Consider the following 17,357-nt stretch of genomic DNA (forward strand, 5'->3'; position numbering starts at 1 on the left):
AAAGTGCTGTTGTGGAGCTAAACAAGACCCACATTTGAATCTACAGTAGCCTTCTGTGATTTAAAACCGAGATCCGTTAATTTACGCTACTCAGTTTTCAATTTGTTGAGTACCTTGACACGCCAACTGGAGAATTGACAAGCTGACAATTAAGCGACATGTCGTACCAAAGAGCCGTCCCAAGCAGCAGCAACCATACAATGCCGGAACGTGACCGTCTGGATGAGCTTTTGGATGCTGTCAAGAAAGAGTTCGACAATCTCACTAGAGAAACAACAATCTACAAAGACCACCATCACGACTATGAGCTGAAAATTAACCAGCAACACCAGGAGCTCACCAATATTAGAAACACCGTGTACGAGCTGGAGCAGGCCCACAGGACCATGAAGGAGGCTTACGAGAAGGAAATTCTGAGGTTGAAGCAGGACCTCGAAAACAGAGACAGACTGTTCCAACAACAATCCCTGCAGCAGGCCCAGGCCCAGGCCCAGGCGCAAGCTCAGGTCAAGGCTCAGGTCCAGTCTCAACAGCATCCGCTTCTTGACAGGCCGCAAGGAGCTTTCCCACAGACTCCTCAGCAACTGCCGCCGCCAAATCTCAGTGGCTCTCCGTCCGATTACCGCGGCGCAGGCTTCAATGGTGCTCTTCCCCAAATCAACGCGCAAGCCTCAGGCGCGAAGCCTGAAATTGCCCAGAGCTCCCAGCTACCTCCTCCGCCTCCAGTTTCCACCCAAGAGCAGCAGGCAGCTTCTCAGACCCAGCCTTCACCAGAACAGCCTCCGGCCGCTGTTCAGACTTCTGTCGTGAAGAGCGAGGCCGACGCTGGATACGTGATGAGGTCCCAGCACAACAAGCCTATCCCAGCGTTCCTGAAAGACTTCGACTCGTACAGCACCCTGCCGTACAAGAAACAGCACAGTGAATACTACATAGTGTACAACCCTAAGGTTCCCAAGAAGGTTGACACGTCACTGGTGCACTCGTTTGACCACACCTCTGTGGTTTGCTGTGTCCGGTTCTCCAAAGACGGCAAGTTTTTGGCCACTGGTTGCAACAAGCTCACGCAGGTGTTCAGCGTCGAGACAGGCGACCTGGTTGCCAGATTGAGCGACGAGTCGTCTGCCAGCTCCAACGGGTCGTACGACACAGACACAGGGGATTTGTATATTAGATCTGTTTGTTTCTCGCCGGATGGAAAGTTCCTCGCTACCGGTGCCGAAGACAAGATCATTAGAATCTGGGACCTTGCTACCAGAACTATTGTGAAGTACCTCAAGGGACACGAACAGGACATATATTCGCTGGACTTCTTCCCTGATGGCTCCAAGCTGGTTTCCGGTTCTGGAGACAGAACAGTGAGAATCTGGGACGTGTTCACTGGCCAGTGCTCGCTCACTCTGAGTATTGAGGATGGTGTCACCACGGTGGCTGCTTCGCCGGACGGAAAACTTATTGCAGCAGGTTCGTTGGATAGAACTGTGAGGGTATGGGACGCCAACCAAGGATTCCTGGTGGAGAGACTCGACTCGGCTAATGAGAGCGGAAACGGCCACATGGACTCAGTCTACTCGGTTGCATTCACACATGACGGAAAAGATATTGCTTCTGGCTCTCTGGACAGAACTGTCAAGCTGTGGTCTTTGAAAGACCTCCAGAAACAGCAGGGATCGTCCAAGTCCAACTGCGAGGTCACCTATGTCGGACATAAGGACTTTGTTCTCTCTGTCTGCTGTACACCGGACGACGAGTTCATCCTGTCGGGTTCGAAAGATCGGGGTGTGATAATGTGGGAGAAGGCCACCGGTGAGCCATACATCATGTTACAAGGACACAGAAACTCTGTCATCAGCGTGAATGTGTCGCCTGTTATGACCCAGAAGAGAGGAGTCAACGGGGGCTACTTTGCTACTGGTTCTGGAGATTGCAAAGCCAGAATTTGGAGATGGGAGAAGGTTTCTTCTTGATCTAAAGTTTGCTTTCAGCTCGATTACGTTTTCCACCACTGTTTAACATTTGTACTATTCACCCTCTATATGTTTTATATTGACAAATATGAAAATCTGAGGATTTATACGAACGAGGTGCGCGAAGAAAAAAAAAAAATAGAGGGAATAATTTGGTGCACCGATTGTTTAATCACTAACAATGGCTAAGATCTACTACGCCTCAAGAACGGCGCCCGTGAACATTGCTGTAAGTATGCTTTCGGCTTCGATGCTAACCTCAGACCCTTAAATACTGGGGAAAGAGAGACAAGGACCTGAACCTCCCAACAAACTCGTCCATCAGTGTTACCTTGTCGCAGAAAGATCTGAGAACTCTCACCACTGCCTCGTGTTCTGAGAGTTTCACAAAAGACGAGCTGTGGCTAAATGGCCAATCTCATTCTCTGGACACTCCTAGAACCCAACAGTGTCTACGGGATCTCAGAAAGTACAGAGAGGAACTCGAAGCTCAGGACGGATCACTTCCAAAGCTCAGCAAAATGCACCTGCACATTGTCAGCGAGAACAATTTCCCGACTGCCGCGGGTCTGGCATCGTCTGCTGCTGGATTCGCAGCACTGATCTCGGCTATTGCAAAACTATACGAGCTCCCTCAAACTGCCTCTGACCTCAGTAAGATTGCCAGAAAGGGCTCTGGCTCGGCGTGCAGGTCGCTGTTTGGAGGATATGTGGCCTGGGAAATGGGGCAGCTTGAGAACGGTGAGGACTCCAAGGCTGTGGAGGTGGCTCCGCTGAGCCATTGGCCAGACATGAAGGCGTGCATTCTGGTTGTGTCTGACGATAAAAAAGACGTTCCAAGTACAAGCGGTATGCAACTGACTGTCAAGACCTCGTCATTGTTCCAACATCGTGTTGAAAAGGTTGTTCCGCAAAGATTCGAAGAAATGAAAAAATCCATTAGGGATAAGAACTTCCCATTGTTTGCCGAGCTGACCATGAAAGACTCCAATTCGTTCCATGCAACATGTCTAGACTCTTATCCTCCAATATTCTACTTGAACGACACGTCCAAAAGGATCATCAAGCTCATCAATCTGCTGAACGAATCGGCCGGAGAAATAATTGCAGCTTACACGTACGACGCCGGCCCAAACGCCGTCATCTACTACGAGCAGAAAAACGAGTCGAGAGTTCTTGGCCTGCTCCATGCTGTCTTCAATTCTGTTGATGGATGGCAAAAGATAGACACCGAGCTTTTGACTCCTCCATCCATTGAGCTGGATCCAACATGGGGCACGGGCGTTTCTAGAGTAATCTTGACTGAAGTTGGTGCAGGCCCACAGGATTCAGACGAGGTGCTGGTCAACTTGGAAACAGGGTTACCCAAATAAAAAGGCGTAATTATATCATCGCTTTGCTAGCAATATTTTACCTAGATTAGATTTGCTCTTTTTCCACTATAAATTGCATTACATATCGCAACTAAAAATCTCGATATTAATTTTCTTATCCAATTACCATCATGTTGTCCAAGCTAGTGAAGCTCAACAACGGTTCATATCTCCCATACATGGGATTGGGCACCTGGGAACTCAGGAACGCCACCGAAGTTGTCAAGGAAGCCCTGAACATCGGGTATCGCCTTATCGATACCGCAGTTTTGTACGGTAACGAGAAGGAGTGTGCCCAGGGCGTGCTGGAGTGGATGAAGGAGGACCCAGAGCACAACCGAAGAGAACATGTTTGCTACATCACCAAGCTGTGGACCAATCAGCACGGCTACGAAAACGCCAAAAAAGCAATTAAAGGGTGCTTGGAGCAAATCGACGGCCTGAAATACATTGACTTGCTCTTGATTCATGCCCCTACACAGGGCAAGAAAATGAGACTTGAGACATACCAAGCCATGCAGGAGGCGGTTGATGAAGGCGTTGTGAAGTCAATTGGCGTGTCCAACTACGGAATTGGCCACTTGAAAGAGCTGCTATCCTGGCCGGGTCTCAAATACAAACCTGTTGCCAACGAGATCGAGGTTTCTCCATGGTGCATGAGGCAAGAGCTTTGCAACTTTTGCATTGAAAATGACATCGCTGTTATCGCATTTGCTCCATTTTCTCACGCCAATCGCATCAACGACCCTGATGCGGTTGCAATTGCCAAGAAAAAAGGCGTTACACCTGCTCAGGTCCTCGTTAGATGGTCGGTTCAAAAGGGTTACGTTCCCATCCCTAAAACTAAAAATCTAGATAGATTGGCCACCAATTTCGACGTCCTTTCTTTCGAATTGTCGGATGAGGAGATGAAAACACTTGATCACCCAGACGTTCACGATCCTTCCGACTGGGAGGTCACCACCTGTCCATGACATATATAAATCTTACGTAAGCCGTGCTAAAAAAATTTAACCCAAAGTTGCATTCAATGTCGGACAACGAGCTGGGCCTGGATGGAGGTCTATTTGAGGAACCTGAGAGCTTCAGACCCCCGAAGCCGGAGGCTCACTACCAGAAATATACTCGGTTGCACAATCAGGCGCATCCCGAACTCGACGAGATCAAGCTTCGACTTGTTGGAAAATCACCGCTCTGGGGCCATTTGCTGTGGAATGCAGGTATTTATACGGCAAATTATCTTGAGGAGCACGCACGGGAGCTGGTCAAAAACAAGAATGTTGTGGAATTTGGCTCTGCTGCCGCTCTTCCGTCCTTGTTGTGTTCCATCAACGGTGCTAAGAAAGTGGTAGCCACGGACTATCCAGACCCTGATCTGCTGGAGAATATCCAGATCAACGTGGAAAGTCTCGCAGATAAGGAACTAACCAGCAGGATTTGTGTGCAAGGGTTCATCTGGGGCAACGATACGCAAGAAATTAAAAATACTCTAGAGAGCACAGCAGACTTAATCATCATGAGCGATCTGGTATTCAACCATTCAGAGCACCACAAGCTGCTCAAATCCGCCAAAGAGCTAATTACACCACTACGAGATACATCGAAGCCCAGAAGTGGCGGGAAATGTCTTGTTGTGTGGTCCCCACACAGACCCAAACCGCAGATGGTGGAAAATGACTTTAAGTTTTTCACTGACGCCACAGAGCTATTCGGATTCGACGTCGAGTTTGTCGAGATGGTACACTGGGATCACCCTATGTTCCCTGAGGACCCTCCCGAGACAGAGGAGATCCGCAAGCGTGTGTACTGCTACATATTGCACCCGACCTGGTAAACCTCTAGCTTATGTAAGTTCCGAAAATAAAATTTCTCTCCTGTTCATTTGGGCGGTGGTTCCCAAAACGGAAAACTTATTGAGACCTCACGAAAAATAAACCAGCCATCTGCGACACAAAGAGTAGTGATTGGGAATTTACTTAACCTTCGATTGATCTCAGCCAAAATAAGCAATCGTCGTGAATTTGATCTAGTGCAAAAGCATGAGTTCTCCAGAACACCAGAACGAGCCACTGCAACCGTCGACACCGCCAAGTGGGACGCGAGCAGCGGGCAGTAACAGATACCTCAAGACGCCCGTTAGCGCACACCATACCAAGCAACATCCGCACACGCCGTATACTCCCCATCATAATCCCAAAAAACAGGCCGTGGCAGTGTCTCCCGTTGCCCACCACACACGCGGACAGCAGCAGCTGCAAACACCAGACCAGACGCCAAGGATCGGCCGACGTAAAGACGTGACAGATGCGATAACCTCCAAAATCGGCGAGTCCAGCGTTCTTTTTCCCCTGGCGCCCTCAACAGTTGGTTCTGGGCGCAAGTCGCACGTCGGCGGGCCCAGACTGGAGAACGCCGGGCTTGATCTCAGCAAATCCTACAAGATCGACCTGGAGGAGGAGCTACAGTTTTCGTCGGAGGAAGAGGGAGAATGTCTGCCGCAGAGACTGGACAAAGTCACCAAGAAGCTCGATTTCAATACCAATGAGTTTGTTGCACCGTCAACCCCTGCCAAGCAGGTAATGACGGAGGAGCAAGCCTACAAGATGCATATTGCTCCGCAGCGGCCCGACTCCGGCGAAGACGACGAGCGATTTGTCTCGCGAGCCACAATCAACAACCCGTTCCTGGAGAGCGGAGAGCCAAAGGGCGCAGGAGAAACATCCAAATATTCTCGGTTCGAGGAGGAAATGGAGCTGGTGAACAACAAAACAGGGGAGAAGATAGTTCGCAAACTGACCGATTATGAGAAATCCATCAAGGCGCGCCGCCTGGACTTCAGCAGCGCACTTGATGAAGACGTGGCTCCCCAAACGCCACGCAATAAGGTAACGCCCGGACCTTTCAAGCAACAAGACTGGGAGGACGAGAGCGACGACGGCGAGATAATACGAAAGGAGAAGATAAAAAATCCTTTTCGCGGGCAGTCCCTTTCATCTGCAAGATCACAATCAGCACGCAAAGCAGGCCAGGGTCATCTGAGATACGTGGACAAGACCGGTAAGGCAGTGCGGGAGCTTGTGGACGAAGAGTCTTCAATGAGACCGCGCAAACTAAGATTCGACACAGATTAGGAAAGTCACAGGATGTATATTATGTACAATAGAGGGTATCAGAAGCACATGAATAAATTTGATTACGTTTGCGGAGAACTTCTCGGGCCGAATGAGATCACCGATTCACACTGCAAACCTTGAGCAAACCTTGAAACCACTTTTTGAGGCTTTGAAACCTTTGGCAACAAGCGAATTTCATGCACGAATTTGGGTGTGACTAATCGTTGTAGGGGTGCCCAAATAACGTGATAGTTGGTCGGTTCGATGTGGTTCTGTTGCTCCCAACATAACTCGCAGAGCGCCAGCAAGTGTGAATTCCGCGGCTGCTGCCACCGATCACAGCGGGGTCAATAAGTTTGTGTCCTAAGCAGGAAGTCTGGCGGCGCGGCTTATTTTTAGGAAGCTCTGCCTGCAATGGCGATCGGGAGCGCACCAACAAAATATTTGCTCGCACCCACAACATGCTGCTACCCCTTAGTGCTAGATACATTGTGTGTGTCAAAGGGGCACTCGCTAGTTTGCACCCTGGTGTTCCATGTGGGCTGTTTCATGTTGGAGATCGTGGATGCCGATTTACATGGACAGGCTGAATTTTTGTGCTCCGATAGCCGCAGGGCAGTGAGCCGCTCCCGCCCTATTTTCCTATTTCATGTTACATCGTGCTGTCGTGTGAGGATCACTTGTAATTTGAAAGTTTTGCGTTGTTGGCTACTGGCTCCAAGTCATCTTTTAATGCTTGCTTTCAGGTTTGTGAGCATATTCTTAGGTCCTGTCTTAGCAGGTTGCGGTCCGTAGATGCCAAACAAGTGGTGCGTGCTGTGTGATGAATGTAGTTTGCACCTGCGACGGTTATTTTGCATATGCACTTCCAAGCTGTGACAATTATCTCCCACAAGAACGGATTCATATTACATAATCTGGTTATTGTTAATTAGCTTTTGTCCCCTACAATAAAAATGTATAAAGGACTGGGAGGAAGCACCGCTATTTAATTGTCCACTCGCAAGATCTGCACTATGGCATTAATTGGATGCTGTTATTGTTAAGCTCCTATATTAGATTGCCAGATTCCACTTCAATCCATCTGTCGATAATTCAAAGCTTCCTCTATTTGAGCAGACCTCATAGATGGACATCTTTGACCAGTACAGAATCTTTTCAAATGAGCCGGAGTCAGAGTTCCCGTTAGGGGACACTGATTATGGTTTTGACTTTGCCTCGTACTCTGACAAGAACGGATTTGAGTTGCCAGCGCAGGACGCGGAGCCAACTGAGCAGCACCAGCCTAATCCGTTTGACTCTCCTGCTCTTACCATTGAGAGTACAGAATCTACGCAGATATCGTCCTACTCGTATGACCAACAATGGGCGTTCAAGCCTCTGGAAGGTTTTGAACAGCTCTGCCAGAACTGGGAAATCGATAGGACGGTCTTCTCGTCCTCCGCCGACATCGAGCATAATTATCTCAACTTTCCGCCTGACCAGGACGTCGAAACCCAAAAGGCCAATTATGAACCCGCCTCAAATCCGACTGCCATTAAGGAAAAAATCGTTGAGAAAAGGAAAAGACTTAGCCTTGATAGCAAAAAAACAGGTAGTAACGGGTCTGAGACTAAGGGCTCTCTGCACACAAGAAGACCGTCACTATCCCCTGTGAAGAGTTTCAGATACCGTTCCAAATCTCTGATTGGAGCATCTTCTAATTCGGGCTCCCCTACCAATCCCTTCTACAAGCCACCGGACATTCTGTGGAAATACTGCGACCCAGGCTCTAGTATTCGAAGAAAATAGACATTCATACACACCCTCTATTTCGCCAGTTAGCTACGCATTTTAATGTTCAAGATTTGCTTTCGTCTTAATTTAGTTCTTGCAACTTAAATCGCAGTAAATTTCCGCGTCCTATATAAACTTATCAGCAGCCGTTTTAGGCAAGAGAAATCTCATGCAAATTTTGTTACTATCTCTATCTTAGAGTTTTACTAATGACATGAGTTCTTCACCAAAACAGACGCATCTGCGGTCACCGGTGATCCTTCTAAAATCTCCTGTTCTCCCAGGGGGGCTGATTCGGTCGCTAAGACCCAAGGACTCTCATGTCGATCTGCCCAGCGAGCAGGTTGTTGAGGATGTCGTGGATATCATCAAAACAGAGGAGCGCAGAAACTGGATCAAAGGACTTCTCTATCTGTTCCTGACAGTGGCAACCTGGGTGTTTGGACTGCAGCTCACAAACAATGTTCTGAAAGGAGACTCGTATCAGCACCCCCTGTTTGTGGCATACATAAATGGAGGTCTTTTTGTTATGTTTGGGATCAAGCCCGCACTTAAGAGTCTGATCAATGCTTTTGCAGCCTCTGAGCCTAAACTGGACAATTCTGTCTTCAATTCCTACGATTCTTGCGGCTCTTCAAGCATAGTTCTCCACGCTCCTTCCACGAACCTCTCGCTCCAAGAGCTGATAATTGTTGCGGTCCAGGCTGGCCTTATTTATTATGCAAACGCTGCATTGGGCGCAATCGCTTTACAGTATACAAGCGCGTCCAACCAAACGATTCTCACAACCACAAGCTCCGTATTCACGCTTCTGCTCAGTTATATATGTGGTGTCGACACATTGTCCCTGGGCAAGATCGTTTCTGTCCTCGTGAGCATCGCAGGAATTTGCTTGATTACGCTCAACAGCACGCCGTCTTCTGAATCCACGCCCGTCAACTCCATGCTGGGCAATTGCATTGCCCTTTGTGGGACGTTTCTCTATTCTTGCTACCTAGTCCTTTTGAGAGTGAAGATAGGCAAAGAGACAAGCCCGGACAACGAAAAGCTTATCTTTGGTTTTTTGGGACTCAGCATTCTCATATTGGCATGCCCGGTGCTTCTGATCGCAAACTTTCTTGGATTCGAGAATCTATCTCTCCCAGATAGCTCCACAATCTTTTGGATTGTCTTTATTGGAGGGCTTTTCAACTGTCTCTCGGACTATTTTTCAATCCTCGCAACCTTGTTGACATCTCCGCTGATCACCGCATTGTCGCTCTCCACCGCAATTCCCGTCAACATGATTTGCGACTCTGTATTCTATAAAGTCAAAAGCACGTCAGCTAGGTATTATCTTGGCATTATCCTCATTTTCTCCTCGTTTGTCTTTGCTAATCTATCCAACGAGGACGAGGTCGTACAGGAGGCTATTGAGGAGGCCATTGAAGAGGCTATTCAGAACGACGAGCTGCTTTCTCCATTCTTGTCGCCGTATCTGCAGCAGCACGGCCGTATGGATGACGTTCCAAAAATGAACATCAACACTTCACAAAGAACAGGCCCCCCTGCCCAGGTGGTAGTTGCAGGAGGACATAACCACAGATACTTCATCAGAGAGATTCCACCGAGTTGAAGTCTATCATTCATTCCAATATACATCTATTAATCTACCACAGCTTCACAAGGCCATCCCAATCATTTCTCTTGCGGCGATTCCAGTAACTGTTCTCCCCTTCAATGAAGCTCCAATCGTAGTCGCCGTCACCAGCTTTCTGGAAAAATGCCGGTACATGCACTGAGTCTGTTCCGTCTGGGTTTTTTCTTCTCTTCCTCTGTTCTTCCTCCAAATGCTGCTTTAGCTCCTCTGCCTCGTCAACGGCGCCGTTTTCGTATTCGCGCTGGTCTGGACGCAATCTGGAGTCGGTCGGTGCGCAGCCCTCATCGATCTCGGTGATCTGATTAAGACTGGCTGCAAATTCGGTGAATCCGTACTTTCTTTGGTAATCTGGCACCAGATTTCCAACTTTCCACAAGCATTCTCCATTGTCGGTGTATCGAAAACTGTCGGTCCACGTACCAACCACTTCTTTTGGCAGCTTGTTGCCTGCACCGTCGTAGGCCTTGATAGTCAGCTCCTCAGAGCGTCCAGAAAACATTCCAGATGCCTTGAAATTCACAGTCGCTTTGTAACCACTGCTGCAGCTCACAGTCACGGACGCACAAGGCTCTGAATATTTTTCACCAGCAATGAGGTTCTTGAGGAGCGTCGTAGGCTGGCTCCATTTGTAAACCTCGCCGTTGCTCAGTCTCAAGGTCAGCTCTCCTATTATGGAAACTTCCGCAGACTTGCCTCCATATTTCTGCTGAGGCGAGAGAACGTGGTCAACTGTCCAATCCTTGGATTCGACATGTGCGGCAATTATGAAAGGTCTATGAACCACTTTTTCGGCAACTAGTCTGATTCCCAAGTCATTTCTCACAAGCTCAAAAGTTTCACCAAGAAGCGGGTTGAATGGCTTTCTAACGCTTCTGATTTTTACCCTCAACGAGGAGAGATAGCTCACGGCAAAAGCTGCAATCAGTAGCACTCGCTGACCGCTCTCCACGGGCGCTTTCATTGCATCTGTCAACAGGTGCGTGTACTCAAAGCTTTCTGAGTATTTCTGTAAAAAGGAGAGCGGCTCGTTGGCTGAAACGGGCATCGATATGGAAGACAGGTCTTTCCCAATGTTCTTCCTTAAAAATCCAATCAAGGACGGAGGGTCGCACGGGCTCTCCTTTATGTCCTTCCTGTATTGCACGACTTTGCCGGGCTCCAAAGGATATAGGTCCTCCCGAGCAGAAAACCGTCTCCCGGCCGTAATCGCCGATCCCTTTTGATCTCCGTCGTCCTCATCCGACGAAGACGTCGAGTTCGAAAGATCGTTATCCATTGCGAGCCCGAAAGGCGGCTTGTCAAATATGTTCGACATGCTGGCGTCGTCGTACTTGTTCTCGTGTTCGCTATCGTCCTCGTCGCTAGACTGGACCAAGTAGACCCCACGGTTCATTTCATCAATGTATTCCTGTGCATCAAAAAACTCTTGGGAAAAGACAGAGGTGGTAGCTGTGTTTGTCCTCGTAAGGGTTCTCCTCGATGGAGATTGGGGAGGCCTGCTGAATCCCCTATTAGTTTCTGTGTTGACCAGCAACATATATTGCACCTGCAATTCTTTGATTTCAGAAACCAAGCTATCATATAGAGATCCGCCAGGCATCGGGGCTGTGACTGATCCAGTTATGCTTTCCTGGTCGAATTGATCGTCACTCTGCTCTTTTTTGTTCTTCTTGCGGAAAAATGACCCTCTTCTGTCCATGCTTCCTTTCTTCTGCTGCTTTGCCTGTGCTTGGAGACTTTCGGCCATCTGCTTAATCTGCGATATTTTTTGCTCCACCAGCTTGTACTGAGGATTTATCACTGAGAGCGTTCGGCCAACCCGGACCTCATCCTCAAAATCAGTCCTGTTGTTGTCCTCCTGGGCTTCTCCAGGAGAAGAGGCGGTGAGAAGCGCATCGTGTTCCTGAATGTCCATCTGTTGCGTGAACTTGTTCTGTCTTTTGATGAAGTTGAAGGCTTGAACCCAAATCTTGAAATCTTCCTGGTTCATTGCTTTCAAGATCCACTGTTCAATCCCAGAATCCAGAAACATCATCAGCTGCTTTGGATCAGCTGAAATCACAACGTTCCTGATGAACATGTTACCACGGACGTGGTTCGTGACGTCGTTGAAGTAGTAGTCCAGCACTCCATACTTGAAGTTGAGAACAAAGTACCTTCTAGCAAAGCTTTTTGCTCCTCCCCGTCTGCGCTTTTTCTTGAGCAGAAACCCCTGGAGGTATTGGCCGCCTTTTACCCTCAAAAGTGACACGTTCTTTGATTTGGAGGCTATTTCATTTTCGGGGACGCTGAATCTCACATGATTTTGTAGCGGCGCAGAGACAACAGAAGCCCTTCTGTTGATTATTCCGCCGTTGGTGTGTCCAACAGGCGCACTGGCAGCCTCGTGCGGTCTTGACACCTCCGTCTCGTCCACGCTCTTTTGCTCGGCTATGGGATTCAGCTGGTAGGAAGGTGATGGCTGTGGAGATTCAGCTGTCTGATAAACTTGTCCGTTCGTTTCAATGTATTGGTTAAACATGATTGTTTTCGCTTTGTGTCTGCTGAAGGTATTGTCGAAAATAAATGCAAAAAGGGATCCGGAGCTCACCTCAAATGTTCCTGTAACAAGCTCATCTCCTTGGCATCTTCCGATCCATTCTTTTTTCACCAGGTGTTTATCTATTTTTTCTTCCAAAAGATTGCGAGAATCGTGGAGAGAAGAAACGCTTTCTGATCGTTTTCTCTTCTCAAAGCTTGTGGATAACGCTGTATTTTGTCTTGGAAGTGATCCTGTGGACGCATCATTGGGAGCCGAGGGGGTGGCTTGACTCTGAGATGCAAGGGACTCGAAAGAATCGCGTAGATTCTGATGCAACACTCCAAACATCTTGTGTGGGACCTCGTTGACCTCGTCGAGGCTCAAATTCTCAGATAATGTTGTCGACGAGGAGTTCGGAGCCGTCGAAGGGGCCGGGAAGTCTGCTTTGCTGTATTCGTAGATTCCAAAGTTGACAGATCGTTTCAACGGTTTTAATTCCCATTTCACGGTGGAATTGTCTGGAGCATTGACCCACTTGATAGTGAACGACTTTGCTCGCACCTCGAAGTTCTCCATGGCGAGGCAGACGGTTGTTCTTTGCTTCTTTGCAGAGTTCTGCGTTCAACTAACAACTTTATCAATCGTTTGTTATTATAGATTATTTTTTTTCGTAGCAGTACAAAATTCCCCACCGCCCGGTGGCTGCGACGACGGCGCACAGGCCTGATAAAATTCTCCCGCCCCTCGGCTAGCATTTTTATTTTTCCTGTTTTGGAAGAGACAGATATAGAACACATCGCTCAACGCTTCTTTTTCTGCCGCTGAGCCCGCTTTTGGGCACCCAGGTCGTTGGCAAAGGCCATGAGGAGCACACAATTGCAGACGAAGAACAAACAGCTGCTGAGCCAGATGCCTGTAGTGAAAATGTCCGGTTTACCTAGGAATTCCAGCTGGTAAGCGTTCCATAGCCATAGTCCCTGGGTTGCAATCCACGCAGCGAGTAGGAATACGGTCGTTGTAGGTTTTATGGTCGAATTGGCCGTGTATATGGGCAAAAAGCACAGACACCAGATGAAATACTGTGACGTGATCACTTTGTTGAAGGTGATGAATGCAAATGTCTGGACAAAGAAGCAGCCAACAAGGTCGATGTTGGCAAGCTTTAGAGGTATGAGCACCATTGAAAGACCCAATTGGGGCAAGAAGGCCAGTTTTTCAATGTGAACTCCGTATTTCTGGAAAAGTGGTAGCGAGGAAAATCCCTGGTAGGACGAGAAATACAACGTCAAATTGTAGACTGAGAAGTTATGGCGATGGTCTATCCGGCTCAAGTGGTATAGATATGCCTCCTGCAAATACTCGTCGCCGTATATGTGATACATGAGAGCTGTAAGAACACCAAAGCCGAGTGCAGATGTCAGCACAAAGACCAATCTCGTTCTGGTCACAGGCTGGTGCCATGGCTGCAGTTTGTCAATAGTCAGAAGAATTGCTGGGATGTATATGAGTGGATAGATTTTGAGGTGGACAGCCAAGCCCGTGCATAGTCCTGCCAAAGCATATTGGTTGCTAAGCGTGAAGTTTGTGATCAGCATGACCACTATGGTCAAAACACTTTCTGAGCTTCCGCGGGTGCTGATTGTGGCCACCATTGGGTTCCACAGCCACAGAATGCTCCATGCCTTATCTTTTCTGGCCTTGTCTAAGACTTTTATGATGAGGTACCCTGTCACGAGGTCACAGAGCACAAATAGCACTTTTCCGTACTCAAACCAGTAATTGGTCGGAAGAAGAAGCCACGCCAGTAGCGGCGTGTATCTGTATGTATCTCTTGCGTAAGGCGATTGGCCATTGAACACGAATTTGGCAGCGTCGGTGAAGACAAAGTAGTCTATGTCTGTGTATGGAAGGTCCATATATGCGTCTTGATAGATCCCAAAAAGCAGGAATCCGAGCCGCATGGCCAGCGAGGTGGCCATGAGAGTTCTTGTCGACAGCCTGGGCAAGTAATCGGCCACTATTAAGGGCATAAAGATAAATGGAGAAAAAGAGATGAAAACGATCTACAAATTATTTCCACATCAGAACTAGCAGATTTAGTCGGAAAAGCCATGTCGCACTGTGATGTCGCTGCCTTTTCCCTGTTGCTATTATAATTCGTCGAATTGACATTCTCTTATTATACCTCTACAACACTCGAAACGACCATTGTATAATGATTTTGATGTCCACCACTTACAATCTTCTACCTCTTCTACCACCCTTCTTTCTGGTGGAGTCGGATGGAATAGGAGTCACATCTTCGATTCTGCCGATCTTCAGTCCGGATCTGGCGAGGGCTCTGAGAGCAGATTGTCCACCAGGACCTGGGGTTTTGCTTCTGGTACCACCGGTGGCTCTCATTTTGACGTGGACGGCAGTGATTCCGACCTCTCTGCATTTCACGGCAACGTCTTGAGCAGCCAACATGGCAGCGTATGGCGAGGACTCGTCTCTGTCGGCTTTGACTTTCATACCACCAGTAGCTCTGGCGATGGTTTCTCTTCCTGAAAGATCGGTAACGTGAACAAAGGTATCGTTGGTGGAAGCATAGATGTGTGCAACACCAAACACTTCGCTGGAGCCTCTAGCTTGAGGGCCGAGAGTAACGTTTTCAGCAGCCATGATGATTCTATTGAGAGCTTGATTTTTTTCCACACCTAAAATTTTCATTCGCGAGGTGGTGGCAGTGTGAGAACGCAGTCACGAGCGCTAAGCACACCTGACACCGAGAACAAGTCCGCTCGAGGGGGCCTTCCCCAACACCAGCCAAACTGGGTCGGTATCGAGATTCACGCTGCGCGGATGGAGCTTGCCCCGTCTAGTGCCACCAGCGCCCACTGATGCAGGGTTTTCCTCGAAACATAGGCCGTCTTCCCAATGCTACCGCGTTGCAACCATTGGTACTACATTCTACTCTTCGGTATTAACTGATGACTTTATTACTCTAATATACCTGGTCTAGTAAACGAAACCGAGAATCTTACCAGAGACGTGCTTTCTCTTGGCTTCCTCGTGGTCCATGATACCAGCAGAAGTGGTCAAAACAACGTAACCGAACTGTCTGGCTGGCAGCAGGTTGTCAGTCCATCTCTCGATGTCCTTAATCTTGACGTTGAATCTTGGAGAGATGACACCACACTTGTTGAGTCTACCGTTCAATTGGACGACGATCTTTCCGGATCTGTGGTCATCGATGTATTCGAATTCTCCAATGTAACCGTGTCTTTGCATCACAGTAAGGAACTTGATGATGACCTTAGAGGAAGGTCTGATCAAGACCTGTCTCTTACCGGTCTTCTCGGCGTTGTTGATAGCGTTAAGGGCGTCAGCCAAAACAGAGGTTCTAGTCATGGTGGTATAGTTATAGATTTGTAAATTTTTCAAATCTGAAGACTTGGTGCAAAGATGTGGACTTCTGTGTGCACGGTTTCTTGTGACTGCGTTTTTTTTTTCATTGTCCGGTTCCAGGAGTTCGTACTCTGTGCACCACTGCTGAACTTTTTTGCTTGAAAAAGACTTTTAATAGCTAAAACATATTAAGATGCCTGTATGTATTATTGAATTCAACATGGAGTTATGTCAACTGCGAATGCTCTGTGTTCACCGTCATTACTAACATTCAGTCTCACAAATCTTTCAAAACCAAGCAGAAGCTTGCTAAGGCTCAAAACCAAAACAGACCATTGCCTCAATGGATCAGACTGAGAACCAACAACAAGATCAGATGGAACGCTAAAAGAAGACACTGGAAGAGAACTAAGCTTAACATCTAAGTGGAGTTGTGTGTATGCATTAATACTGATTAGAATGATTTGAGGTGGTACTCAGCTATAGCACGAGTAATAGTAGTTACAAGTCGTACCAGCCGATGCTGGACTTCAAAAGTAGGGTCCTTGAGACTGTGATTGGCATTAAATACTGTCTTCTCTTGCCAGCGCTCACAAGTGAGTGTAGAGATCCATATATATATGCGGGACCCTAGCTAAATTTTTCTTAACTTACTTTTCTTCTCCCAACAAAGGAGAGCAAACGGATTTGCGTTCTTTGGTTGGGAGGTGCTTTCTATGATGACGAACAACCGCAATAGTCAAGCTTAGATAGTATATGAGCGTTGCGATGACTTAAATTCTTGGGTCTTCTTTCGACTGAGAAAGCACTAACATAAAAGTACCATGAGCGTAAGCCTTTCTACATAGTTGTAGTTCCCTATTTCTTCGCAGTGTACGTTCGCTCGATATGCCGCTGCATACTTTATACCATCTATCCGTTCAAACCGACTCCTCGAAGACCGTTTCGATAGGTTTCTCCATCAAACTGGCATGAGACAACACCGTAACAGCTGAAGTTCCGATCAGCCACATCATAGTACTAATAGGCGAGGCAAGGAACCCAAGTGGGACAGCAATCACAGCCAGCCCTGTGTAAAGTTGTGATGTGGTGAGTCTTCCCATAGGTAACTCCAAGTCCCCACCTTTCAACTTGGAGATGAAATAAATACCAAACCCGGTGAATCCAAGAACAAAAAGGAGCAGTGCGTTTGTGACAAGTGCGTACACCGACAGTAGAAGAATGATGGCGATGTAGTTGGCTTGGAAATAAGGCAAATTGAAGCTGACTCTCTGCTGAATTTCGCCAAAGTTCTGGGGCTTGGAGAATCTCCTATAATCCAGGAACTCCTGTGGTGGCCTGATCGAGGAGAACCTGTTTTGAACACTAGCGATCTGTTGCTGAAGGGTTAGCAATACTGGAATCAAACACTTACCTTAACGCTCTCAACGCTCAAGTTGTCTGCAAAATTCGTGAGCTTAGTAGGTTAGTCTGTTAATCTCCCAGATGCTGGCACTTACCGGCTGGTATTGAAGCTGGGACAGAAAGCTCGACATAGCGTGTTTGCTTGGTGTTGATGTTTAGATGTTTATACACGTA

At 47.8% G+C, this 17,357-nt stretch overlaps 12 protein-coding genes across 12 annotated transcripts; 7 read left to right on the forward strand and 5 right to left on the reverse strand.

The window, feature by feature from the left end:
* Positions 1-200: 200 nt before the first annotated feature.
* Positions 201-1,967, forward strand: KL928_000895 (uncharacterized protein; the record flags this gene model as incomplete). The annotated part of the gene is made up of 1 exon (XM_043206640.1): positions 201-1,967. The coding sequence occupies one exon, from the start codon at positions 201-203 to the stop codon at positions 1,965-1,967; it is 1,767 nt and encodes a 588-aa protein (XP_043061354.1).
* Positions 1,968-2,148: 181 nt separating this feature from the next.
* On the forward strand, positions 2,149-3,340 carry KL928_000896 (uncharacterized protein; the record flags this gene model as incomplete). The annotated part of the gene is made up of 2 exons (XM_043206641.1): positions 2,149-2,200; positions 2,313-3,340. 2 exons carry the CDS (start codon positions 2,149-2,151, stop codon positions 3,338-3,340), a joined length of 1,080 nt encoding a protein of 359 aa, XP_043061355.1.
* A 131-nt stretch (positions 3,341-3,471) lies between these two features.
* On the forward strand, positions 3,472-4,314 carry KL928_000897 (uncharacterized protein; the record flags this gene model as incomplete). The annotated part of the gene is made up of 1 exon (XM_043206642.1): positions 3,472-4,314. The coding sequence occupies one exon, from the start codon at positions 3,472-3,474 to the stop codon at positions 4,312-4,314; it is 843 nt and encodes a 280-aa protein (XP_043061356.1).
* A 56-nt stretch (positions 4,315-4,370) lies between these two features.
* Positions 4,371-5,174, forward strand: KL928_000898 (uncharacterized protein; the record flags this gene model as incomplete). The annotated part of the gene is made up of 1 exon (XM_043206643.1): positions 4,371-5,174. One exon carries the CDS (start codon positions 4,371-4,373, stop codon positions 5,172-5,174), a length of 804 nt encoding a protein of 267 aa, XP_043061357.1.
* Positions 5,175-5,379: 205 nt separating this feature from the next.
* On the forward strand, positions 5,380-6,471 carry KL928_000899 (uncharacterized protein; the record flags this gene model as incomplete). Its single annotated transcript, XM_043206644.1, has 1 exon — positions 5,380-6,471. The coding sequence occupies one exon, from the start codon at positions 5,380-5,382 to the stop codon at positions 6,469-6,471; it is 1,092 nt and encodes a 363-aa protein (XP_043061358.1).
* A 1,110-nt stretch (positions 6,472-7,581) lies between these two features.
* Positions 7,582-8,244, forward strand: KL928_000900 (uncharacterized protein; the record flags this gene model as incomplete). Its single annotated transcript, XM_043206647.1, has 1 exon — positions 7,582-8,244. The coding sequence occupies one exon, from the start codon at positions 7,582-7,584 to the stop codon at positions 8,242-8,244; it is 663 nt and encodes a 220-aa protein (XP_043061359.1).
* Positions 8,245-8,443: 199 nt separating this feature from the next.
* Positions 8,444-9,844, forward strand: KL928_000901 (uncharacterized protein; the record flags this gene model as incomplete). Its single annotated transcript, XM_043206648.1, has 1 exon — positions 8,444-9,844. One exon carries the CDS (start codon positions 8,444-8,446, stop codon positions 9,842-9,844), a length of 1,401 nt encoding a protein of 466 aa, XP_043061360.1.
* A 34-nt stretch (positions 9,845-9,878) lies between these two features.
* Positions 9,879-12,965, reverse strand: KL928_000902 (uncharacterized protein; the record flags this gene model as incomplete). Its single annotated transcript, XM_043206649.1, has 1 exon — positions 9,879-12,965. One exon carries the CDS (start codon positions 12,963-12,965, stop codon positions 9,879-9,881), a length of 3,087 nt encoding a protein of 1,028 aa, XP_043061361.1.
* Positions 12,966-13,189: 224 nt separating this feature from the next.
* On the reverse strand, positions 13,190-14,419 carry KL928_000903 (uncharacterized protein; the record flags this gene model as incomplete). The annotated part of the gene is made up of 1 exon (XM_043206650.1): positions 13,190-14,419. One exon carries the CDS (start codon positions 14,417-14,419, stop codon positions 13,190-13,192), a length of 1,230 nt encoding a protein of 409 aa, XP_043061362.1.
* A 205-nt stretch (positions 14,420-14,624) lies between these two features.
* Positions 14,625-15,101, reverse strand: KL928_000904 (uncharacterized protein; the record flags this gene model as incomplete). Its single annotated transcript, XM_043206651.1, has 1 exon — positions 14,625-15,101. One exon carries the CDS (start codon positions 15,099-15,101, stop codon positions 14,625-14,627), a length of 477 nt encoding a protein of 158 aa, XP_043061363.1.
* A 288-nt stretch (positions 15,102-15,389) lies between these two features.
* On the reverse strand, positions 15,390-15,782 carry KL928_000905 (uncharacterized protein; the record flags this gene model as incomplete). The annotated part of the gene is made up of 1 exon (XM_043206652.1): positions 15,390-15,782. The coding sequence occupies one exon, from the start codon at positions 15,780-15,782 to the stop codon at positions 15,390-15,392; it is 393 nt and encodes a 130-aa protein (XP_043061364.1).
* Positions 15,783-16,699: 917 nt separating this feature from the next.
* KL928_000906 (uncharacterized protein) lies at positions 16,700-17,314 on the reverse strand (the record flags this gene model as incomplete). Its single annotated transcript, XM_043206653.1, has 2 exons — positions 16,700-17,175; positions 17,275-17,314. The coding sequence occupies 2 exons, from the start codon at positions 17,312-17,314 to the stop codon at positions 16,700-16,702; spliced, it is 516 nt and encodes a 171-aa protein (XP_043061365.1).
* Between the last annotated feature and the right edge of the window lie 43 nt (positions 17,315-17,357).

The sequence above is a fragment of the Ogataea angusta genome, assembly GCF_019207475.1.
Source record: "Ogataea angusta isolate 61-244 chromosome Unknown 61-244_NODE_2_length_1002155_cov_89.706849, whole genome shotgun sequence".
Taxonomy (NCBI): Eukaryota; Fungi; Ascomycota; class Pichiomycetes; order Pichiales; family Pichiaceae; genus Ogataea; species Ogataea angusta.